The sequence below is a fragment of the Caretta caretta genome, chromosome 5, assembly GCF_965140235.1.
Source record: "Caretta caretta isolate rCarCar2 chromosome 5, rCarCar1.hap1, whole genome shotgun sequence".
Lineage (NCBI taxonomy): Eukaryota > Metazoa > Chordata > Testudines > Cheloniidae > Caretta > Caretta caretta.
Genome location: NC_134210.1, coordinates 90,027,550 through 90,053,280, shown reverse-complemented (window position 1 = coordinate 90,053,280; position 25,731 = coordinate 90,027,550). Strand labels below are relative to the sequence as shown.

Below are 25,731 nucleotides of genomic sequence, written 5' to 3'. Positions count from 1 at the left end.
TACAAGTTAACAGTGCTCATTTCTAGTTTGTTGCACTTAGCTTTTGGATATTGATGGAAAAGCACAAATGTATCTGCTTGGTAAACAAAAGAAAACTGTTTCTTTATCTTAATATTAATGATGTTACAGTTCCAGGGCTCAATTGCAACCTGAGGTATTTGGGTGTGCACCACTGCATATGTGCCTTAAAATATCTGCTTCTGTTTGTGCAAACCTGCACATGGACAATATACAGATGTTACAAATACACAATGATGACTTGTATATTTGAAATTGGAATGGCGCTCTAGTATAAATCTCTAAAACAACATCCCTGGTTCTCAGAGGGAGTCAACTTATGGTTTTCCTCATTCGTTCATCCCCAATGTATTTTACTCAAGACCTGAAACAACTACATTTTTCCAAATTACCAAACAAAAGTAAAAGTTGAAATGTTTATTTAAGATAAAATTAAAGTCCTCCTCCCATCAAATATATATATATATATATATATATAGTCAACATATACATAAGAGCATTTTACCCCCATATACCACTTCCTTTTGCAAAATGTAGGATGGGTAAAGCAAACAATGATATTTGAAGAACATCCACACTGCCAGAAAATAATAAACATAAACTTTACCTAAAATTTCCTATTAAAAGGAAGGTTTGTTGTCTAAAAAACAAGGACTCACAAAGCCAAGAACAACAAGAAAAAATATCTTTCCCTTGATGCTTTATTTAAATCTACTTCTTGTGAGTGTAACTCCCATTTCTTTAAAACAAACAAACCCAACACACTAAGCAATACACAATGGGCCAAATGTATCCTTGGTCTTACATTTACGGTGTCATTAGTTACACCAAAGATAAATACAGCCTATTCTATCTAGGTTTCTTGATTAACATTAGACTTAGAATAAAAAATATCATAGACCACATTACATACAGGTGCAGGGAAAAACACTATTTTTCTATACTTCATGGTTCAGAAGCTATCCAGATAGGAAGCATCTATCTTAGTGCACTGTACGTTTTCAATATGGACAGTACATTTTTAATAATCTGACTGCTCTACTATCGGAGTATTACCTAAGTAATCTGTTTCCTCAACAAGGCAGAGACAATTTACTCATGTAGCCACTATGAACAATATTGGAAGTTGTGCATCTAAATCTTCCTAAACTTTGAGGGAGAGTAAGCTCCTTAATATAGTGCTGTCAGTTTGTGATTAAGGAGTTTTATTCTTTCTTCAGCTTTTCCAGATACAGTCACTAACAAACACACATGGGAGAAAGAGGAGGGGGAGAGAAAAACGTATGAGATATGACAGATGAATAAGGAAGATGAAGAAAATGCAATATGTACCATTGTAGATCTGCAGAGATAGGGTGGACATATGGTATTATAGTCCATTTAAAATAAAGGACTGCTAGGTAAAACTAAGCTGTTCAACTTCTGTTCTCCAAATTCAAAAAGATCAAGCTTATTGAGTAATTTATATTCCTATATTATCACCTTTAGAGGTGATATATTTTACAAGGTCAAGAAGACAAATTTTGCTGAATTTACAAGAAGAAACACCTAACAAGCAATAGTATTATAAGGTCTATCTCAAAATCAACATTTTATCAAACCAAAATTTTCTCAAATTCTGCCCACTAAAGGGCACAAGGAAGAGGACACTCTTATGGGCATAGACTAATCTGAATGAATAGTAATTTAAATGCATAACTCACAGTTGTGTTAACAGGAGTCATGCACATAAGCCCATGAGTGTCAAGTTGAGAACATACCCCAATAGATACTAAAATAAAAGCTGTTGCAGACAAGTTAAAGCTAGCATCCTAGTGGACGCAGCTCCAGCAGGTCACAGAGAGGTCAGCTTTGAAGGAGAAATCCAAATGAAATATAAACATGGCATTGTGGAAACCAGACAAATCTCCCATAGCTTCGTCCAGCCAGCACTAATCTAGGCATCAGCTGTGGAGCATAATCTAAACAAACGGATCAGTCGGTTCATACATCTGGAAGCTGTCATATTTTGGAGCCTCCTAACAGTTATGTATAACTGAAACATCCAGTTGCATATGCTAGCTTTTAAACCTGTTGAAGGGTCAAAAATTGTTACATGCATACACAGTGCAGTATTACTACATTCTGGGAAGCCACCACAGACATTGTTTGATAACAGGGACTGGATTCTCTCCTGCCATTGAAAAATCCATTGAAATGGATGAAGCAGAGGAGGGGGAATGAAAACCACACAAGGAGCTGTAGAGCTTTCCTTGAACACCCTCCTTTGCTGAAATGGACTTGGGGAGCCAGGGATTTTAGAGGCCTCTCTCCCTCTCCCAACCCTCTGGATGAGGAAGGGAAAACCTGTTTGCACAGAGACAGAAGCCATGTAACAGGTATGGCTTCTGCTCCTTTCACACCCTCCTGACTGGCACCACAACTCCAGCAGGAGCTGTACTTCCAATAGCTAGGTTTCCCCTGTGGCTGTTCAGCAGCAGTGGCAAAGGGGTCCCAAAGGAAAGCACACAGCTTTGAACTATGTTACTTTACACCTGGATTTCTGCATTGAAATCCTTGGGCTCTACAAGGAACAGTGCTGCAGAAAGTCCCCTCCCATCCTTTTCACCATCACCAGAACTCCACAGGGTACAGGAATTCACATGGAGCACAGGAGGATGGAGGGGATAAATAGTGCAGTGGAGGCCACACTCCTCCCCAAACTAACACACACATTCTAAGCGGAAATAGGGGAGACTCCCTCCCTGCCTAGATCCACTGGGGACAATCTGATGCCAGAGATCAGAGTGTGCAGTGTATGGAAATAACAATAATGAAGACATTTTCACTAACTTCAAACCAATAAAATGTCCTTATATTTTAAACAAACAAACCAAAACGGTACTAATGTTTCAGTGGATTTAGAACTCATGAAGGGTACAAATTGACTGCTCTGGAAACTGAGATCCTCTCGCATCCACAGAACAGTTACAACACAAGCAGTGGCAATATAGTCTGTATTTATCCGGTACACTTTTGTATAAATCTTGGGTGAAATCCTGCTGCAGTGAAGTCACTGGCTGCACTTGGGTGAAATCCTGGCTGCAGTGAGAATTTTGCCATTGACTGCAATGGGGCCAGGATTTCAGCCTTATCTTAGAAATGATCTAAGTAGTGGCCACGTGTGGTATTTTCAATACTCCCAGACTCAAAGATAAAAAAAGAAAAGGAGTACTTGTGGCACCTTAGACTAACACGGCTGCCACTCTGAAAGATAAAAAAGTAATCTAAAATTCCTCTTCCAGATTATTTTTTGACGTACAAGCTTCCCCACCCTGTCTCACAACTGTGCATCAATTCTGGCCTGAAATTACCATATCTAGAGGAAGAGTGTGGTTCAGTCTCCATGTTCATCTAACCCCTGCCTGCTCTGCTAACATGGGTTCAACTGTGTTGGTGGTGGTTTTAATGATGTGGGCACCTGACCCCCAAGAACTGGACTTAGATCACCAGTGATCTCTTATTTAACATATGAGCTTTGAGAAGAGGCTACAGACATATTTCCAATAAACAAAACCTTTTAACGCATTTTCACTTAACACTTTAATAAGTTTGTTCAAATAAAAACACAGAAGTTAGTCACCCCTCATTTTAGCACTTAAAATTAAACTGATATTTATGTATTAAAAATTGCTCTTGACCTTCAAACTAGAAACAAACTGAATCATTCTTCAATTTTGATTACAGTTAACTTTTAAAAGAATAAAATTCTGTTTCCATTAACGTTAACAGCCTAATAATTTTATATTGACTACATTCCCAATATTACTGTCCCTGGACTAGCACATGATACTTTTAACTACTACTTCTACTTTTGCTAGACATAACAGTAAACACCCATTTATCCAAACAAAATGGGAGACATGAAGTTTATCTGATAAACAACAGACTTCTCAGTGCACATTACACATCCTGCAATACACATCCCAGTGCAAGATAGTGGGAGTTTACAGGTAAGTAAGTGCCAATGCTGAATTACTTCCTTTCCTGCCATCTGATCCTTACCACTCTATTAGATTGGTACCACTCTCTGCTACCAAACCAGTTAAATTATTTCAAATATTTGTTAGAAGATCTTATTATAACCAATAGCTAGTTATTTATCAAACAAAGTGAACTACTAAAAGAGTCTTTTGTGCTCCCTTATAGCTAAATCTTCCTTCTTCCTTCTGTTGGGTAGAAGGGTTCAAATGGTCATAAATTGTGACTGGAGAAGATTCCTTAGGTCAGAGCATGGCACTGGGGTTCAGCAATAGAGCAAGTTCTGCTCTGCCACTCATCAACCTTTTGCCAATGCAGTATTGCAAAAGTAGACACAGCTAAGACCATGAAAGGAGGTCCCAACACTATTCAAGTCCACACGGGAAGAGGCTCTGGTACTGTGGAGAAACTTAAAGCAAAAACATACAAGTTGCAACAGTTCTGACTGGGCCAATTCATGCTGTCTTTATTCAAGCAAAACACATTGATTTGGCCCACTGAGAGGAATGTGTACTTTAGCAGCAGCAGACCCATGAAGGTCTATCACATTATCACCTTTCTTTGTCCCTCCAGAAGGGGTCATTCAAAGTTAACTGTCCTATGCAGCATTTAAGGAAGCACAGCCATTTAAGGAAACTAGTCTGCTTCACTCACTTTGCTTTCTCCTCTTTACCCCACTCCTGAGCTGCATAGGTAGATTGCCTTCTACTTTACAGTATCAAAGGGTGAGGTGACCTCATTATAGAATTTACGGATAACTTATCTCGATTAATACATTTTGTTTAACACTATGGGCAGCTGGGACCTTACCATATAAACTACATCTATCCAGATGCACTGAACATTTCTTCAGTTGTGGTTAGCATGTGTTTTATTTGTTCCAGGTACTGAAGATGAGCTTTCCACATGGCTGCTGATACATCCCTCCCCCTTGCTTTCAACCTGCCTGGGGAAAAAGAGTTCTGCCTATCTTACACAGTTGGTCCTCAAAGGGCTGTTGCTGCAAATAACCACTTTCCACATGAAAGAAGAGGATCAACTGCAGCACCTCCTTTCCTGGATGGCAGGATCTCTGGCATGGAGTCTCTACACTGAATATTGATGCCTTTTTCTTAATCTCCTGATTGGAGGATAAGAAAAAGGGGGCAAGTGACAAGAAAAAGGAAGAAAGGTGAGAATGCAGTGCAAGGATGGTAGAATGAGGTGGCAGGGAGAAGGGGACAAGCCTCTTTCCCCTTGTGATCTGCAACAACCCTCACCAGTAGCCATATTACAAGAGTCATGTGTCAGACCCTTTATTTGGGGATGAACCCACATATTTGCTATCTATACCACTGCTATCTATCTCTTCACTGATTTAGGTTCTTACAGGGGGTGCCCAATCATAGTGGTATCTGGGCACCTTATTGTTTTTGAGCACATGGTGCATAGTCAATAGAGGTATTTCACAATAACATGCAGTTGGATCTATGACCCTATCTATAGCCAACAAGATTCACCCACAGAGAAAATGAATGCAAAACCCTTTCTGCACTTGTGGGTGTTGTGTGCTGTGTAAGGGGAAAGCTGAACAATCATTACATTTCCAGCATGCATGGCCACAGACAGCAGTCCATGATCAGACAGATCCACCTGCAAATAGAACTGTGTCCTTAAGATGCCATGGCTTTTGTTTGCCAAACAGGCTACAATTGAGCTTTCTGTGGCCTACAAAATAATAATTCATAATAATAAATCTGAGGTTGTGAATCTTTCTGATGAGGGAAACAAGGGAAAGTCCCAGTCACTGCTCAGTCATCGAAGAACCTGAAATGTTGGAGTGTTGGAGACAGGGAGTTTGGGGATCAAATTGAGGGTAGTGTCACTGTGGGACATACAGGAACAATTAAAATATTCTGGACAGCAGTAGCAAGGGGGATGGATTAAAAAGATGTTCCTCTAAGACACTGTTGCTGCCAAGAAGTGATTCAAGGGAAAGCCACTTGGTACCAGTATGCACACCAAAGGCCAAGTGTGTTGGCACAAACTGTGAAGTAGGGAATCTAGTAAGAGAAAATTGCAAGAATGAAGAGCTTTAAGAGCTGTTTCTTTTTCTCTCTTTTTCTTTTGAGAACTTGCCCACCAGTTGGGTTTTTGCAGCACTCATATAAATACTTCAGCTATAATAGCTTTAAATATACACTTCTCGTCATTTATTTTGGACTCTGGATGATCTTAGAACTCAGTCAAACTTCATTCTCACTATTTATAATTAATTTTGAGTTAGGATTTTTTAGGTTCACAGTTCACTCCTACCAAGCTTCAGTGGTGTAGGACCTTCCATGTTCCTGGTATTCATTACATACAACAAGTTGGTCTCCAATGTAAATACTGACAATTCCTTGAGAGGTGATAATTTTAAACATTTGAACAAAATAAAACATTTTATTGCAACTGCAATGGAAACGTATTTTATATAATTGGCTGTGTTCAACCAATATTACCCTGCATATTCAAATGATCTTATTAAACAAAGTGTAAAAAGCAGAATAAAATATCTAGTCTAATAAACAGATCATTTTACAACTTGTTGCAAGGAGTTTCCTTAAGACCAGAAAATTGTGCCTTCTTCTGTTTTAGTACATACCTAGCACACTGCGGTCTATAAATAATAGTATAGTAGGCTAGGAATTAGGACTGTGCACACACATACGCACACAGAGTGAAATTGGTATTTTAGCATCACTTTCCAGCACTTATGCACAGAAGGAACATCATACTCTCTCTATGCTTCTCCCCACTCCAGCTTCTCACTCTGCACTCTCTTCTGTTTATACTTTTAACCACAGAAATATGCAACTGCTATTCATTTGGTTTATTTGTATAGCACCCATGTTCGTGACCAGAACATTTATACAGTCTCTATTGAGAAAACACACAATTTAGTCAAACTTTTCTATTCAGGGCCTTACAATGGCAGTCTGGGAGGACTGGGAGTTAATTTAATTTAAATTAAGAATATGCTCTTTCATCTTAATTAACTACCCTTTTCTGTAATCTAAGAATGCAGAGGTTTCCAAATTCAGAGTTTTAATAATATTTCACTGATATGAAAACTAAACTCAATAAAAGTGAAATTAGGTCAACTCTGTACAGCCACCTGTATTATGAATTAATATAGGCTCTACAAATTCTGAGGGCTATTAAGTGAGTTTTTGCATTTGGAAAATATTTTTTCCATGAAGCACCAATGACATGAAAAGAGGTCAAAGCAGAGACTAAATCAAATGGCTATTTTGTAAATCATATTTTTTCTAGAAAACCATGTTTCCATTTTTGGTCACACAGGAACTGCCAGTGCAGTAATCAGGGAGTTTCTTGGTATTAAACTGACAGGAAAAACAGGTGGCAGGAGATGGAACCACAGTTCCTGATAGCTGGCTATTAGTTATACCATAGTTAAGATACTAAATCACTGCATAATAGTGCAAACCAACTTTATCAATTAAGTTTCCATCAGGAGGCAGAAGCGAAGGAGTGAAGAGAAGATTTTGAAACATTTCATTTAAAATGCCACAAGAGAATCTTGCAAAGAGTTAAGATACAAAACAATGTTAAAAAATTATTCAAACCCTATTCATGGAAGTAGTAATTAGGGTAAACAGCTCTCCTAATGGACTACATTCATATCACAGCTTCTGAATGCACATCTCTAACTTTGGACACAATCCTGCTGTGTTCCTACTCAGCATGTCTGAATAGGGATTGCAGGATGGTCCCTCTATACTTAGAACAATTCTACTACTGTACAAAGACTATTCAGTTATCAACAAGTTCTTATCTTAAAAACAAAAAAGCTCACAAAATGCTGAATGGGTTTGCAACTGGAATAGAATGGGAATGGGTCAATGGGAATAGAATTGCCATGCTCTCCATCCATAAAGCAAGACAGACTACTCCCATGGTCTGTTGATCCCTTTCCTTTCACTCAGTACTGCTTTCTCAACACACACAGGGCCATTCAGTAGTGGTTACTTATGCAGTGCTCCATATTAATTTTTATGAGCCAGATACTGCTATAAGATGCTTTAACTTAAATCCAGAGTAACTATTGTGGTCAGCGAGTTAGTGGGGATATACACCAACATAATCGAGGGCAGAATTTGAACCTAATCTAATACTGTTTTATCAAAAAGAAAAAAATACGGGCTTTATTTTCTCCTCCCTGACAATGGTGTAAATCCAGACATCCCTTGACATCAGTGGAGTGACATGGTGGTAAAACCCACTAAACCTGAGAGAAGACTCAGGCCCCAAGGGGCTGCAGTGGGGGCTTTGGGTGTACAAGGACTGCAGGATGGGGCCCCCTTTATAGCCTACTTTTTTTTTTTAAATGCACTAAACCGTGCAAAATGGCTTAACCTTTAGCAAGTTCATCTAGGTAGCATTTCTACCCTGCTGATTAAACATGCTAGTGCAATGCAGATTAACCACCGCTGCAAAAACTCCGCTTGACTGAATTTGCTAGTCTCCTGCTTAAAAAAAACCCCAACAACCTGGTTTTAATCTAAACGAATTACCCCTCTCCCCAGCAGAGCTGGGCCCCCACCCGCTCGGGGACATTAATCTGCTTTGCAAACAATCCAACATGCGTTCCAGTCTGGGCTTCACTTTTTTTTTTTTTTTAAACCTTGAGACAAATGTTTTTTCCCCGCAGTTGAAAGCAGTCCAAAAAAACAGGACCACACACACACAGCCCCGCCGCGCTGCGCTGCTCTCGTCCCTCTGCTGCTGGGGAGGGCGCGCACACTCCCAAAATGGCGGAGGGGAGGGCTGCTCTCCGGACAGACTTTCCTTTCATGCTATTACAGCTGGGCGGGGGGGGGACGGGACCCACCACCACCACAAAACAAACAAACCCCAAACAACACCCCCACCAGCACTGATTCTCCCCTCCCTGAAGACACACACACACACACACACGGAGGTGGTACATCCCACAGTCTGTCCCTCCACCCAACACACACACTCCTTCCCAAAACCACCTAGCAAAACACGATCCACCAGACCAGATTACAGCACACTCTTTGTAGGTTCCACCTGGCTTCCACCCAAACTACTAAGCAACCCACAATTCCCCTCGCTGTGAGGAAGGTGGGGAGGGGGGTTAGGTGCATACTGGTATAGATCTGCATCAGTCAGTCCCTGGAAATGAAAGAAGTGGGGTGGGATAGAGGACAGAAGGGGTAAAAGGAAGAAAGTCACAAGAAGAGAGATCAGGTCTTACCTTCTACCCAGAGCTCCTCCACGTTGGTTTCGAGATTAGCTGCCCTTAATCCTACAGCGAAAGCCCCAAATATCAGGAGGCCAACAACCAAAAACTTTCCGCAGTTTTTTTGAATGTAACAGCCCAGTTTAAATAACAGTCTCTGAAACTTCGCTCTTAGCCACAACGGTGCTTTTCTTCCAGTAGCCTTCCCCTGCAAGGCAAGAAAAGGTTATCAGTTAAACGCCTGGAAATAACCACACACACACCCCCCAAAGCACATACCTTTGGTGGGCTGGAGGGCAACCAGAAGCAAAGCAATTATTAATGCATAAAGGTAAATAGCCTCACAGTGTCCAATTGACTGCGAACAATAATACGACAGACTGTGCCATTAGAAAGACATCTCTGCTAAAGGTTTTATTCCATGACCCTGTTGAGCATCTCATGTGCACTGCAATCAGCTGTATGGACTAAGATGTCTATTTGCTGCTAATTCTCCTATTCATAAATCAATGCAGAGTTTTGGGATCACATCACTGTTTGAGATCCGTAAAATGACGCAGACAGTGCATGCTCCCTGGTTTGAGTAACTGATCGCAGCTTTCCTGTAATGAAGTCACCACTATCAATTCAATTTGCAAAAATTCATTCATGCTAGCAAGATTTACAACACTAGGGGAGAAATAATCAATGCAGATGAATCGCACAGGCATGCCAAGAAAAAAAATCCCTTTCCTGTTCTTGTTACATCTCTACAGGGCTGAATGGGGGTTGTTGGTGGGGGAACGCTACTGTGTAACAATTTGTTGCCGTGTCCCTGATCCCAGCTCTCGGCACCAACTCTGTAGTAAATGCATGTTCCACGTGGTTAGCAATGCTGTAAGATCATAAGCTTAATAGTAATTCATTTCCATAGAGTTTGGAGACGCTGTGTGATCTGAATTAGGAAGTAGAGCAGCCATCTGTAAGCTACGACAATATTTGTGAACGGAAGAGGGCAGCCACATGGATTTTTTCCCCCTTTCCCTTTACTGCAAAGCCTACAAATCTGCTCCCTGGAATGAAACGATCTCTGAAGAAAGGCAATGGCTCGATGTTGTTTACTTTGAACATTTTTTTCCCTTGCAAAAGTAACAAGCGGGATTTGTGCGTGCGTGTGTGTGCGTGCGCCAGAGTCAAGTTTCCATGAAATTCCTGCACTTGGAGCATTTTAATATTAACAATAAAAGCAACGATCCAGGGGGACTCAATCTGACTTGCACGGCAGATTTAAGGTGGCAATTTGTTTACAACTTTCATTTTTCCTCCAGCCGCTGGGGGTAAACATTACAAACTTTCTCTACTACAGGATTTCGCTCTTAAGGAAGCCGCCACTCCACACTTATTGGAAAACGTAACAAAGCAAAACTTCGGCCAAAAAGAAGGGAACCATTGAAACTTTTCCCCCTGTTACAGCCTGGTGTTATAGAAGTTGAACGGCACTACAGAGGGATGGAGAGAAGCAAAGCAAAGAAAGAGGTAAGAAGAGACTAGGGAGAGAGAGGAGAGTGACCCACAAGGCAAAACACCGTGAAACTGTCCCGGGTAAGTTTAATGAGAGGAATCAAAAGCACAAACACACACCAGGGAAAATGTGTACAAGAAGGGAGGGAAGGAGGGCATGGGACTCACAGGCGTTGTTTCCCCTTTCTCCCAGCGTCTTATTGGTGGCTGTTTCATTTTCATCTCCCCTTTCCACCCCGAAGAAACTACCCTCGCCTCCCACAAAAATCTGGAAAGAGATTAATGCACCTTTGAAATCTGCTCCAAGGCAAAAGCTGCATCGCAGTAGCTTGGCCGCTGCAGATACTCCAGATCCGGCGCCGCGGCGCGTCTGTTCCCTCCGGTCCTTCTCCGCCTTCTGCTGCAGCTTCTCCCCGGCCGGTCGGGGTCTCTGCAGCAGCCACCGCCACCAGCACCGCTGCTGCTCTCCGGCTCCGAAACGTTAACAGCCGAGGCCATGTTGCCGCCGCCGGGACGGGGCTGCTGCCTCTGCTGCTGCTGTTGTTGTGGCGACCCACGGGCTGGGTCCTCTGTGATTCCCCGCAGCGCGCTGCGGCTTTGGGGCGATCCAGGGGGACGGGAGAGTTGCTGGGCTGCTGGCGCTTCTTTCCGCAGGCTGCTGCTGACAGACCACCTCTTCATACCGCGTTTGCTGCTGCTCCTCTTGCTGCTCCGGGCGAGTCAGACCCTGCGCCTTCCATTGCAACATTTCGCGATGATCCGGAGCTTTCTGGCGCTACCGCTTCCCACATCCAGTGCGTCTGCGAGCGGAGTGAGTGATTTGCCTTCCCCCCTTCGTTCCTCCGGCTTTAACTTTCTACTGCTCCTTTTGCAGCTTAAAGAAACCAGCTTCCCCCCCTTCCCCCTCTTGTCTTCCTCTGTGAAAGCAAAGCAAAGGAGCGCTGGAGCTTTTCTTGCTCTCAGTGGTTCTGCTGCTCTGTCTCGACGCGCTGTACCATTCTGTCTCAGCGCAGAGCTGTCTCTGACTCCCGGGGCTTTTCGGACTCCAGTCTCTCTCTCTCTCTGTATGTGTGTGTGTCTCTCTCTCTCCCTCTGTGCGTGTGCAGCGGCAAGCAGCAGTTCCTTGATTCAATAGATGAGATGAAGAAGAAAAAAAGAACTCTCTCCATTTGGATAAAGAGGAGGAGGAGTGAAACGGGGGGGGGGAGAAAGAGAGAGAGGAGAGAGAAAAAGACTTGAAATCCCGCCCCTGGGGCTGTCAGATGGCTTGGGTTTCTGGGATGCGATTGGCTCAAGCAGGGCAGAAATTACTCAGCAAACATGACTATTATTAGCTGCTTAGCAACAGCTCACCAAAGTAGAGAGACCACCCAGGCAGGCAACCCTTGTGTGTGCATCTCCAGCTTCAGGGGGAGCCTTAAAGAGATCCAGCCTTCTTTGCATGCAATACTTCCATTAAGGAATGCCTTCCCCCTTTCTTCTTCCTTTTCTTTTCAAGAAAGCTTTTATTTTTTACGAGACGCTTTTAGACAAACACACACAGAGAATTTCCTTGCGATCAACATTCAAAAATATATTTTGCTTTAAAAAAAAGTACTGCACAATTTCTGAAGTCCTTAAAAGAAAATCCTTTTAGAGGCACCTTGGCCTCAAGCTGCAACAAATACTGGGAGGTCCAAGTTGAATTCCCAGGCTTGCACAAATAATGACAGGGTGGTGGATACTGCGGTAGAAAGTGCCAGATTTCTCTCTTTTCTTTCTTAACTAAAGAGAGGACTTAGTTCCCTCCTAGAAATCAACCACTTACAATAAGAAAAACACAACGAAAACTTAATACTTAAATAAGGGATTTTAAACCTTGCAGTAGCTAGCTTGCTTCAACTTAGTGTTCACTCTTCCACTGAAATCTTAGGATAGTCAATTTAATACATTTTAAATGTAAAATTAATAAGATATACAACCTGGCAACTGCTAAATACTTTTTTTACACTAAATGAATCGCTAGATTGTTTAATTTTTTGGCACCCGCTTCCCACGTTTCTGTTTATTTAAAATCAGCCATTCATTGATTTGAAATGTTATCTACGTTATAGGTACGATGCCAGCTCTACTGAATATACAGGCTTCGATGTTGAATTCATCGAAAACAATTGTGTTGTCTTTTAATTGTTTATATTAATAAACCTCGATGTTTTAGCTAATGTCAGAGATTGGTTTCCATGTACTGACAAGACAAAATTATAGCATAGTCGTAGTATTGACTTATTTTCATGATGCATTTAAAGGATGAACTCCTCTTGAATTGCGCAGATTCAGGGGTTGGTCTTTTCACTCTTTACTCACGCAGACTTCCCAATCCCACTGAAGTTAGTGGGAGCTCTGCCTGTGTAAGGAGGACAAGATCGAGTCTTAAAGCACTTTCCCCTTGCAAGGCTACATTTAATTGTAGTTGGAGCAACAACAAGCTGCTTTTGGTGGCTTCAAGTACGAAAGTAGCGGGAGTTGGTTGACTGTGAAATGGGGAGTGTTGCTTTAAGGTGCATACGGTGTGTGTTCATTGAAAAAAAACAACCCTACTTTGAAAGAAAGGGGGAGGGGCGGGTAGGCGGGGCCCGAACTTTCACGTGACAGGCGGGCCCCGGGCGCGCGGGGCTGGGCTTTCCCTCCCATTACGGTGAGTATGGGGAGCTGCTGCTGTGTGCAGCCACAGTCCAAAGAGGCTGGCAGGGAATGCGAAAAGCAGGTACGAGGCTATGCTGTGACGGAGCCAGTCAGGTCCGGGGGGGGGGGATCAGTTCTTTAAGGCTGGGGAGGGGAATCAGTGCTCAGCCCCTAGTTCTGAGCTGCTGCACAGAGAAATGCCAGGCAAGCCATAGTACATTCCTAAAGGAGGTCTCCCCCTTTACGTTATCCAATACCATGCCGGGCTGACTACTACTGGCCAATAGCGAGGGGAAAGGAGACCTTTCCATTCAACTCTGCACAACATCTTGGGGATAGTCACGGGCTGCCGGCAGAGACAGACCCCCTTGAGTTATGCGCACAGCTCGCACACCAGAGACAAGGGGGTTCTTCTACGCAGTAGAGGTGGCTCTTCAGCTGAGGGTTTCCGCTCTTGGGGATCTGGCCTGCTACACAGATGTTAACAAATGTGTGACAAGCGGGGCGCCCAAGCCCGCCTGCAAAATGCATGGTTAAGTTTTGCAAAGAGATGTCCGGCAAGCACATGCCTGGTAGCTCTTGCTTGGGGACAGTATTTTAGACTGAGTACGAGCCTGGGGGAGATCTAACTGGAAAACGCGCTAAATGTAACTGCCTGCGAGATATAAATAAAGGAAAAGGGGGAGGGGGGGAAACATGTTTGGTGGAAAAATACAAACAAGTGAACAAAGCAAAAGCAGTTGAGCTAAATAAAGTGGCAACAGAACTGGCTAGACACCTACTCAATTATAAAACCGAAAGCATGCGCAGTCTAAGGAAAATCTCTTATTCTAGTGAATGTAGCTATTGTGATAAAAATTAAGTAATAGCATTTAGTTGACAGGGGATTCCAAGGTCCTAACAGTCATTTGGTGATGTCACCAACATTTTGTTCAGACTTTTACTAATCTATTGTTGGTCTAAGGTCTGGAGGTGCGGAGAACTTTTGAAAATCCGACCATGACTTATTACAGACTAGATTGTACATCGCCCAACTTCACAGGGGGCAGGGGTACATAAACTAGAAACAACCCATTTCAGTTGGAAACGGATTTATCCATTGTATAGTTGATTCGTCTACTGCTCAGCAGTTACAGATTGAGAAAGTTAACTGTCCCCGTCTAATTAGAAATCAATACATTGAGGTATCAGTATAATGTTGCTACCATTCAGCCTGTGAAGTTTTGATGCGGGGGGGGGGGGAAGTCCTGCAGACAAGCATTTTAGTTTCGTTTCACTTTAAAGAATAACATTCAGCTGGTTTAGATACATCAGAACCCTCAGATTTTCTCCTGTTGCCTCCTATTTGATAGGCTAACTTTTCAGGATTTCACACAATCGCCCCATGCTCATAAATTCTTGCTACTGGTTCCAAAACTCAATGTGGAGACCCAAATTTAACTAGCACTATCTTAATCTCCTCTCTCTCCCTGTGGTCTGTTTTTTCATACACAAGAGATGAATTACTGCAGGGATCTAATTGGCCTTGTTTCTGTAATGTTTTTTAAAAAAGGAAGAAGTGTCAGTGTAAAAGTCTGTCTCAACTTGGGTGGTCAGAGCAGTGGCTGCCCCCAATTTGCCTCATTGCTGATGCATGCGATAATGTTGTTCCTAATCAATCTGCCCTTATTTACATTTGTAAGCATTGTTGGCTTTAATATGCATGCCCTGTGCATGTAACTGGCTCGACACCAGTTTTTTTAACTTCCACAAATCACAAGGATCCCACAGATTTCATATAGAGCTGGCTTTATGGATGAAGGAAAGTCTGCTAAGATGTGTGCTGGGGAGGCACATCTAGCCTGAAATCCTTTACACCTTGCCTTCCCATATGCATGTTCACTCCAGACTTGTATGGAAGAACCTCAGGACTTTGGACATATATGAATAACCTCCAGCTGGCCCTTCCTTTCTTAACAACGCTCTAAATTTTATATAATCTTCCATTCAAAGAGTTGAATTTTCAATATGAGCCCTAAAATGTAGGAGCTTTACAATTTCCAAATAAATTATGTATCAGATCGAATAAATGTTAGTAATTAAATCGATTTTTTAAAAAGTTTTTCCAGCTTTTCAACCTCTTGTGGGCCACATCATAAAGAACATTGCATTCACTGTAGCATCCGGTTACATTAACATAGACACGACACAAATAAAACACCTGCACTACAGATTGTTTGTTTGGATGTTATGAGACAGCGGAGCATTAGACTGCAGCAGAATAAACCCGACCTGTAATAAACTAAATTGCCTTTCGTTTTGTAGATTTTATTGGGTTTTGCCTCTCAGACACATAATCATGCTAGAGTATAGGTCTGTTTCTGGTCTGAAATCTCATATATTAGTGATAGGCTTTCTCTTGCAACGACTAAGGCCACGAAGGTAACATTTCACACCACCGAACACATATTTTAATTCATTTGATAAGCTTCCCTCCCCCTCCCCCCTTTAAATAAACTCTTCGTTTTCACAACTTCCAGTTGAACGTCTTCCCATTTGTTCTTACAGGCGAGTGGTTGAAACAGATGCAGTGTAAAGACATTATGTAGGGAGACATTCTAAAAAGTGCCAGGGCTTGGGAAAGGACCAAGCAGCATGAATCAAACGCTGCTCTCTCCCACCCCCACCCTCATCCCCTCCTCAGGACTGTAAGAAAGGGAACTGCTCGAGCCAACTTGTCAAAACAATGCGGCTAATTACCCCTGATCTCCTTTAATGGAAAGCTGCTCCGCACGCCACAAAGGAGCAAATCTACAGCATAAACCCAGGAGCGCAGGCATTTCATCCGCAGAGAGCTGCGGAGAAATGTGCCACCAGAATCCCACAGACCTCTACATTCATCAAGATGCATGAGCAAGTACAGCAGGGTGGGCGGCCCAAGCCCTTCGGGAGCTGGGAACCACACCAGCGGCAGTGGTAGCAACAGTCCCCTGGCTCTAAAGCCTGGAGGAGATCCCAGCTGTAGCAAACCTTGTCATCCTCTGCTAAAGGCTTTTTAGGTTTATAAACCAGCGTCGTTTTCAGAACGGATTCATTTTCTGGCAAAGCGTCCTGCCACTTGCGTTACTTGAATGTGCACAGAGGGGGGAAAGTAACACCGAACAGTTTGTAGCCATTCTGGACAGCATCAGGGCTCTGTAACTATATATCTCAAGCCCTGCATTTGGCAGAAGGCAGGCCATTCATTTTCATGATCTCTGCCATCGGGTCTTGCGGGAAAAAAGCTGAGCTACACGATCCCTTTGACCCACTGCTGGAGCAACAAATTTATTAGAGATATAGGCGTGAGAAATGAAAAGGAAGTAAAACAATTCAGGCTCATTGTGTGTCTTTCTTTCATACTGCTAATCCGGTTTACACATCACGCCTACATGTCTCAATAGGGCTTTATACACTGTGGCAAAGGCAGAAGAAAATAAAAGGTGTGTGTGTGTGAGAGAGAGAGAGGAAGAGAGAGAGAGAGAGAAAAATAAAGATAAAACAGGGAAACCAAGACATTTTAATTCAGAGTGGGCTGCCTTGTCAGTTTTCCATCTACCGGCTCTTGAAAGCAAATAGATTTTTAAAGGATCCTCCCCCTAAATGCTGATTCCTGTTCAAATATATTGTCAGATATATAATCTAGCTACACAATGACTCTAATAACCCTAACAAGAAATTAGATACACCTATCAGCCTGGCGTTGAAATGAAGTGAAAGACCCCCGATCTAGAACTGGTAAATGCTACTAGGCTAGAGGGTGGTAGATACCCACCTTAGCGCCAAACTTTATTTGTAATTATTCTGCAACACCAGACATTTTGCAGTCCATTTTCCAGAAATGGGGCCACGTTCTGCAGTGCATACTCAGGCAAAATCTATTTAGAACATAGGTATATTATGGAATACACCATGTTATGTAAAATCTGCATATGTTGTGTGCAGTAGGTTACTGGGGCAAAATATAAATAGTCCATTTTAATGCTATCCTGGGTTACTATCACTATCTTTTATGATGTCCGTTCCAAACTGGCACACATAGCCACAAGGAGAATGTGTTGTACTGGCATCAGAGATTGGCTCCACGGCTCCAATATGCATATTTCCTTGGAGCTAAAGCTATCTTGTCATAGCCTTGTTGTCGCCTTTGAGTGATATATTCTATATATACAAGACACAGAACTGGTCCCAACACTCTAGTCATAGGGTCAATGAATCCCTATTAGATAGTCCTATTTTTCAGCAATTTATAAATGGGCTATGACAATTTATTCTGAGCTGTAAGTCTAAAATACAAAATCTCATGGCTATAAGTATTTTAAAAGAATCTACTTTGCCTTCATTAAGTAAAAGAAATGCAAAGAAACAGGGTCTTCTTTTGGTCATAGTTATGTTACCAACAAATATTGGCTTCGCAGTTTACAATGCATGTTTGCATTCTGTGTTGTAGGCTGTTTCAGTAACACAAAATAGGACAATATGCAAGAGGCTGAGATTCAGAACGGACAGACTACGGCTCTACATGAGTGACTTTCCGATAGTGTTCTTACTAACCATCTTTACTTCAAAGGAGCAGCAAGGTTAATGCACAAAAAATGGCTAACTGAATTCCACAGATTAGATTTGACATCACAACCGCTCGAAAGGTTTGATGTGTGCTCCGAAATGTATCAAAGAGTAAAAAACCTGGAATGAGTCCACTAATAAGATATCTGACTTAAACTCCCCCAACACCTGCAAAAGAAATTCAGCGTCCTTAACTTCGCCCTTTCTGCAGTCCTCGTCCAGTCAAGACTCCCATTGGCTTTCCCCTGAGCAAAGAGTACAGGATATGGTCATATATGAGTTGCACTCACTAAGCACAACAGAGGGTGAGAGCTTCACGAGCTAGGATTTCCTTGTTCTCTCGTATGTTTTAAACTAGAGCTTTAATATCTGATCCTATGACAAGACTGCAGAGACATATTAGTGTATAGGAAAGCTCTTTTATTCGAACGTGGTGCCCAACAATTACCATAGTCTCAGCAGGAAAATAATCTCTCTCTCTCTCTCCCTCTCCCCCTCGCCTGGATTCAGTATCCTAGAGGGGACTGATAAACGGAAGCCAGGGTGGCGACCCTTCCAAGCGTGAAAATCGGATCCGAGAGACCCCCCTCCCCGTGAAATATCACTGATCAATTCCATCACCACCACCTGGCCCAGGGAAAGTAACGATTTGAGGGACCCTCCTATCTCGAGCATTATAACAGCTAGTCACATAAAGACTCCCCTGCCACGGAGCTGCCTTCCTCCTTTTACAGAAGCCAGGTTGCTCCCTCGATCCCCTTCCTCTTTCAGCTTCCCCTTCTAAGCTGACCCATCACAGTCAGACTGGTGCCATCTGCCATGATCTGACGCCCGAGAAGCAGGCACTTTCTTTCTAATGTTTTTTACTGGAAAGATCAGCTTTTGCTTACCATCTTCCCCCTTCTCACGTGGAGCACCTCGCTGGGAGTTGGTGATCTGACGAGTTTTTTAAATTTCATTCAGAGCAGAGGCAGACTTTGAGGTTACATCAGTTTTTTCCTTCTTTCTTTCCTTTCCTTGCCCCCCCCCTCTTTTTTTTTTTTTTTTTTTTACAAAAGGAACTGAAAGTGTAAAAAAATAATCCTTCTAGGTTGCAGGCATTCTGCAGAGTGCTGGAAAGGCTCACAATTACATGCCTGTTTCTATTAAGCAGCTCCATCGTCCTCCATGTGGGTGGTCTGGCTCTCAATAGGCAGGACCTGTCAGGGTCACGTGATGAATCCGAAAACTTTACCCCTTTACAATAAACTCAAGGAAAGCAAAGTAAACTAAAGTAACGTGCTATCAGCAGAGCCCTCCTGGGTAAACAGGCAGCTCCCTGCTCCAGACCAGTTTTGCTCTCTGAGGCAAACTCGGAGACGGTCACTTCCCATGCCTGAAATGAACAAAGGACACAGGATCCTCTCTCTGTGTGTTCCTTTTAGACCAGTTCAGATCTTACAGATCATAGAGATCTTATTTAATCCTGTAACTAGCCTGAGTTAGTTTCCTCCTCATCCTCAGGGTTTTCAGTTGAGAAGGAGCTAAGATGTGAGAGGTGCCAGGTGTTGGAATGCAGTCCCCCTTGTTAAAATAAATACATGGTTTAATGTATATCAAGAGAAAAGGGAATGAGAGTTTTCCTCTGCTTAAATGTTTACCATTCCGCACTGTGCTGGGTTTAAAAATGTTTGGTCATGCAAGATTTATGCCAATCCTTGACATTTTTGCTAGGGGTCATTAGGAAGTTATGTCTCCAAGGTGGTGAAACAGCACAAAGTCAGATGGTTAACCCACGAGAAACATGTCTGATTATTACTTTTATCAGATCAGAACACACCCAATGATATTTTAAAAAAGTAAATTGTCTTGTCTATTTCCCTATATAAGCCCTGTAGATATTTACTGAGGATTTATAATGTTAAGATCTTGTGGTAGCTGTGTAATATTCAAAATATCGAAGTTGTTTTAAGAATCTCTCCAGTGTTACAGAGTGTTGCAGAGAATGAATGTAGAAGATCCCTCATTGAAGATATTTGGCGTTTGGTTATGACAGATGTAAGATCTGTTTATTTTGACCAGCCACCACATTATACATTTAATTTGCTCACTAGAGCAGCGTACTAATTATAAAATATGTACACAGGGTATCTGAAGTGTTAAACATGGACACCCCGACATAAGAAACCTTCCTGGCCAACTGTCAAGATTCCTTATATATATATATATATATATATGTTAAATTTAGAAAATATGTTTAATACTTTTCATTGTGTTCAGTCATTCAATGAGATTTTTGAAGTTATAAATAATATTCTTCTAGTCTAGCAATCTACAAGCTCTATCACTCCTATTATAAAATGCCATTGTTTAGGTTAATTTGCATTTTTAGGGTCAGTACCATTAACTATTTTGGAGTTATATACAACAAGCTGGTAGGGAATATCCCTGTATCAGAAGGATTTAAATAACAGCTGTAGCTCACAAAAGCTTATGCTCAAATACATTTGTTAGTCTCTAAGGTACCACAAGTACTCCTTTTCTTTTTGTGGATACAGACTAACACGGCTGCTACTCTGAAACCTGAGTTTTGTACAGATCTTCATTTCAATAAAGCAAGACAAGTCACACAAATAACGAACAACACAGACATTTTGCTCATGAAACAAATAATTTTTTTGTCATGAAAGAAGGCATCCACATTTATACTGTATTAGGCACCAAGAGGGGGAAGAGCATGGAAGAAAAAGTCTAATAGATTTTTTAAAGAGTGGATGAAAAATATACCACTAGCTACAGCCTTACCACAAGGATAAATAATGGAGTTAGATGACCAAAGCAGAAGACAACATGATGGTACATAGATTCACTGACTCATAGATTATAAAGACAGAAGGGACCATAGTTATCATCTGGACAGACCTCCTGTATAACACACCAGCCATGACTTAATTCCTGTTTGAACTGGAGCATATCTTTTAGAAAAGATCCAAGCTTGGTTTTAAAATTTCCAGTGATGGAGAATCCACCACAACCCTTGTGTAAACATGTAGGCGTGTGTGGCCCTCCCTTGCTGTCAATCTCTGAGGGAGGTCATGCCTCTTGGCTGTCATGCCTCTGGAATAGCAGTGTTAGACAAGGGGGAAGTTAGCAGTATCGGGGCTCAATCCCTCTGGCGCAGCCAAGCAGCGAATGGTCCAGGGGCCCAAGCCCTCAGACAGGGCAGGCACCAACAGTCTAAAGCCCAATACTCAGGCAGGACAGAGCCAGGCAGAGTCTGGGAACCAAGGCCCTCAGACAGGGCGGGGTACTGAGCACACTCTAGGGCCCCAATCCTCAAGCAGGGCAGATCAGTGAATAATCCAGAGACCTCTGCCCGCACACAGGGTGGGGTACCAGCAATCTAGGGCTCCAGCAGGACAGAGCAGGGAATAATAGTGGTTGGGGCTGGATGATCCTAGATTGCCTGGATTTTTCTGATTAGGGGGCATAGCTTGCCTTGCCCCAAGGTGTATCCCAGGTATGTTGTTTCCTGCCACCCAATCCAACACTTTTTGGGGTTTGCAGTGAGACCTGCCCCTAAGAGTTCTCAACATGGCTGCTACCTGATTTAGGTGGCCCTTCCAGTGGCAACTGTTTATTAGGTCATCCAGGTATGCCGCGGCATACTCAATGTGGTGCCGCAGCAGCTGGTCCATTAAGTTCTGGAACATTGTGGGGGCCCCATGGAGACAAAAGAGCATCTTGGTAAACTGGTAGAGCCCGGTAGGGGTGGTGAAGACTGTCTTTTCCTTCAAGCCAGGCTCCAGTGGGATCTGCCAGTACCCCTTTGTTAAATCAAGGGTGGTAATATATTGTCCCTCTCCCATGCAGTCAAGGAGCTTGTCTACCCAAGGCCTGGGGTATGCATCATATCAGGAAATCGCATTGACCCTCCAGAAGTTGATACAGAACCGGGACGAGCACGATAGGACTCCACCTCTTGCTGGAGGATCGCTAAATGACTGAATTCCAGCATAGCTTGGACCTCCTGTTCCACTGTTTCCCGCATGTGGTGCAGAAGCAGCTGGGTTCCATGGACAATCTCTCCAGGTTTGTTGCAGATGATGTGGCAGACCTGGGTAGTCTCCCCCAGCATGGCTGTGAAAGTCCTAGGGAAAGCCTCAATGAGACACCAGGCTTGCTTCAGCTGTTCTTCTGAGAGTGTATCCCCAAGCAGGGCTGTCTTGGGTTCCGTTTCCACGGGGGCCTGTAGCCCCAGTTTGGGTTATGGGGGGTACGGGGTGATCAATAGCCCTTCCCTTTCATGCTAGGGTTTCAGAAGATTAACATGGTAAATCTGGCACTTCTTTTTCCAGTTGGGCTGTCGGACCTCATAGTTGATGGGGCCCGTCTGGCGGATTACCTCATACAGACCCTGACAGAGAGCTAGCACTTTTGACTCCTCAGAGAGGAACAGTACGAGGACTCAATCTCCCAGTTTGAAAGTCCGCACTCATGTACCCCAATTATATCCTCTTGCCTGGGCTCCTTGGGTGGCTCAGAGGTTATCTTTCACGAGGGCCCCAGCCTGAGCCAAGTGTTCTTGGAGCTGTATATGTATTTGAAGTAACCCCTGAGACTGGGACAGGGTCTGCTCCCATGTCTTCCTCATGAGATCTAGCAATCCCCGCAGCTGGCGGCCATATAACAGTTTGAATGGAGAAAACTTAGTGGAGACCTGCAGCACTTCCCAAATGGCAAGTAACAGGAGAGGAAGAAGCTGGTCCCAGCAGCAAAGTTCTTCTGGGGGAAACTTCTGGAGTACGCTTTTTAATGTTCGGTTGAACCACTCAACCAAACCATCCATTTGTGGATGGTTTATGGATGTCCAGCATATTTTGATCCCCAGGAGGCTGCAAACCTCTTGGAGGAGTCGGGATGTAAAATTCATGCCCTAGTCCATGAGGATCTTACAGGGCAGGCCAACCTGAGTGAAGATCTTTAGGAGTTCTGCTGCAATGACCCGGGCGGTGGCACTCCTTAGGGCCACGGCCTTGGGGAAGTGAGTGGCATAGTACACTATCACAAGGCTGTATTGGAAGCCCATGCCACTTTTAGCGAGGGGCCCCACCAAGTCCATGGTCACCCTCTCAAAGGGCATGCCCACCAGTGGGAGGGGAACCAGGGAGGTTTTCAGTATCCCCACAGGTTCCAACATTTGGCACTCCAGGCATGGGGCGCAGTAGTCTTTAATGGGCCAGTGTACACCTGGCCAGAAAATCCAGGCCAGTACCCGGGCTAGGGTCTTTTCTGGACCCAAATGGCTGGTGGCTGGGACGTCATGGGCCAGCTGTAACACAGGCTGCTGATGGCAGCGGGGAAGCAGTAGTTGGGACTGGGGCTCCTGAGTCTTGCTCGACTCGGTATAGCCAGTCTCGGGTGAGCTCGAAGCAGGGCCACTGAGTGGCCTGCTGTGGGTCCAGAGCCACATCATCTACGTAGGCCAGTTGCTCATATGCATTGCTCAGCATGAGGTAGTCTTTTTGGTCCTAGCAGAAGTCCGTTGCCATGTCTAGTCTGACATCTCCTCCCTCGGGTTGGGTTGGTGCATCGTCTTTCACAGCGACCCAATCCTCCGGTGGGGATGGTTGATCACCGGGGTCTGGTTTGCAAGGGTCCACCTCCATGTCATCAAGGTCACTCCCTCAAGGTCCTCTAGACCTGGTTCCTCCATTTTTCTCGTTAGGGTTATCCCCCTCAAGAGCCATCTGGGTGGGAGTTCCTTGGAGGCCAACAGTTTGTAGGACCCGGGAGAACTCAGGACAGTCTCGGCCAAGGATGACAGGATAGAGCAACACTGGGGCAGTATCCACCTCAAACCGGTCACTGTCAATGCCACCTGGGCCGTGGAATACACCTTTACATCCCCATGGATGCAGCGGAGGCTGATCTAACCTACTATTTGGTCGGGGGAAGGGATCAGCCACCTGCATACTAAACTCTGTCCGCATCCCGAGTCAATGAGGACTTCCAGGAGTTGTTTGCCCAAGGCCATCGAGACCGTCATCTTAGGGCCAAGATGTCAACAGGCACAGGTCTCTCCGGTGCAAACCTGGCCATAGGAGCAGATCCTCACAGGCCTCTCACTTTGTAACAGCCCAAACTGGTTGTCGTTGAAAGGCAGGCCCAGACTCGCAGTTGGATGAGGGATGAAGGACAGCGCTGTGCGGCAGGGGCTTCCTGCCACCAGGAAGTGCTCCATCAACCATACTGCTGCAGACAGAGTGGGGATGGAAGGCGATGCCACATGACCCAGGCTCGGCCTTGCGCCCCCAATCATTGTAATAGTCGCTGATGCCGCTGGAGCAGAGCAGCTTGTTGTCGCTGCTGGTTCCTGGCCTACCATCTCACCAGCTGGTCCCAATCCATGGTAGCCTCCACTGGGGGTGGGTTAAGAACCGGCACAGTCCCCCTTAGGTTCTAGGGGGCAGGTGTTACCCATGTTTTCCACCACATGTAAACATGTGGTTGCCCTCCCTCACTGTCAGTCTCCAAGGGAGGCCAAACCTCTTGGCTGTCATGCCCCTGGAAATAACAGTCTTAGACAAGGGGGAAGTTAGTAGTTTCAGGGCTCAATCTCTCCAGTGGAGTCGAGCAGTGCGTGGTCTAGGGGCCCAAGCCCTCAGACAGGGCACGGCATCAACAGTCTAAAGCCCAACCGTCAGGCAGGACAGAGCCAGGTATAGTCTGGGAACCCAGGCCCTCAGACAGGGCAGGGTACTGGCCACACTCTAGGACCCCAATCCTCAGGCAGGGCAGACTAGTGAATAATCTGGGGACCCCAGCCCACACACAGGGTAGGGTACTATTAGTCTAGGGCTCCAGCCCTCAGGCAGGGGGTAAGCACCCAAAACATGCCACTTGGGCCGTGAAATACACCTTTACAACCCCAGGGATGCAGCAGAGGCTGATCTAATCTCATATTTGGTCGGGGGAAGGGATCAGCAGAGGGAGTCCAGGCAGAGGGTAGACTCCCACAGGCCTCCTGGCTGAAAGCAGGGTGGCTGGGGACAGGGTCGTCCCTAGCAATACCAGGGCCCTATGCAGCCCCCTGTGGGCCCCCTGGAGGGGTGTGTGGGTCCCCAGGCCTCTGTGGGGGGGACTGGCTCCAGGCCTCATGGGGGGGCTGGCTTAGGGGGTAGGGGGAAACCATCCCCCAGCACTCACCGGCGGCCGGGTCACTGCACTTCCCGCTGCCGGTGAGTGCAGGCCCGGCCCTGCTCTGCTGCAGTCCTCAAGGGAGCGTGGGTGGAGCAGGGGCAGGGGCTTTGGGGAAGGGGTGCAGTGAGGGCAGGGTTGGGGCGAGGCAGGGGTGGGAAGATGTGGGGCTTGGCTGGGGGCCATGGGGAAGAGGTGGGGCAGGGGCTGGAGCAGCACACAGCTGCGCAGGGCACCAGGAAATTTGGTGCCCCAAATTTCCTGCTGCCCTATGCATCTGCATACTTTGCGTATGGGTAGGGACAACCCTAGCTGGGGATAGGGGGACCCAACTCCACTGCATCCCAGCCATGGCCCTGATGGTGGCAGAGTGATCTGCCACTGGGTCAGCAGGGATCCAGCCACAACACACTGAATTGGACTCAGGCAACAATCCAGCTGGATCATAGTCAGGGTGTACCTGGGTCTCTGGGTTGTCCTCCGTCTCCCCTGGGTACACTGCAAGCAGTAATCCCAGC

At 44.5% G+C, this 25,731-nt stretch overlaps 1 protein-coding gene and 1 long non-coding RNA gene across 3 annotated transcripts in view; one reads left to right on the top strand and one right to left on the bottom strand.

The window, feature by feature from the left end:
* PTCH1 (patched 1) overlaps positions 1-19,601 on the bottom strand; it is an 86,320-nt gene extending 66,719 nt beyond the window's left edge. The window contains exons 1-2 of one of the 2 annotated variants that reach the window (XM_048850972.2): positions 18,925-19,601; positions 9,305-9,497 (exon numbers count right to left, since the gene is read on the bottom strand). In XM_048850972.2, coding sequence (XP_048706929.2) covers positions 9,305-9,497; positions 18,925-18,993 — 262 coding nt within the window. In that variant the 5' untranslated portion in view covers positions 18,994-19,601. Of the gene's footprint in view, positions 1-9,304; positions 9,498-11,077; positions 11,471-18,924 lie in introns of those variants that run through there. The other variant, XM_048850971.2, reaches the window with a different exon arrangement.
* LOC142072171 (uncharacterized) lies at positions 10,326-12,990 on the top strand. The gene is made up of 3 exons (XR_012668546.1): positions 10,326-10,870; positions 10,983-11,600; positions 12,883-12,990. It is a non-coding gene; the product is annotated as an uncharacterized LOC142072171 (long non-coding RNA).
* Positions 19,602-25,731: the final 6,130 nt, after the last annotated feature.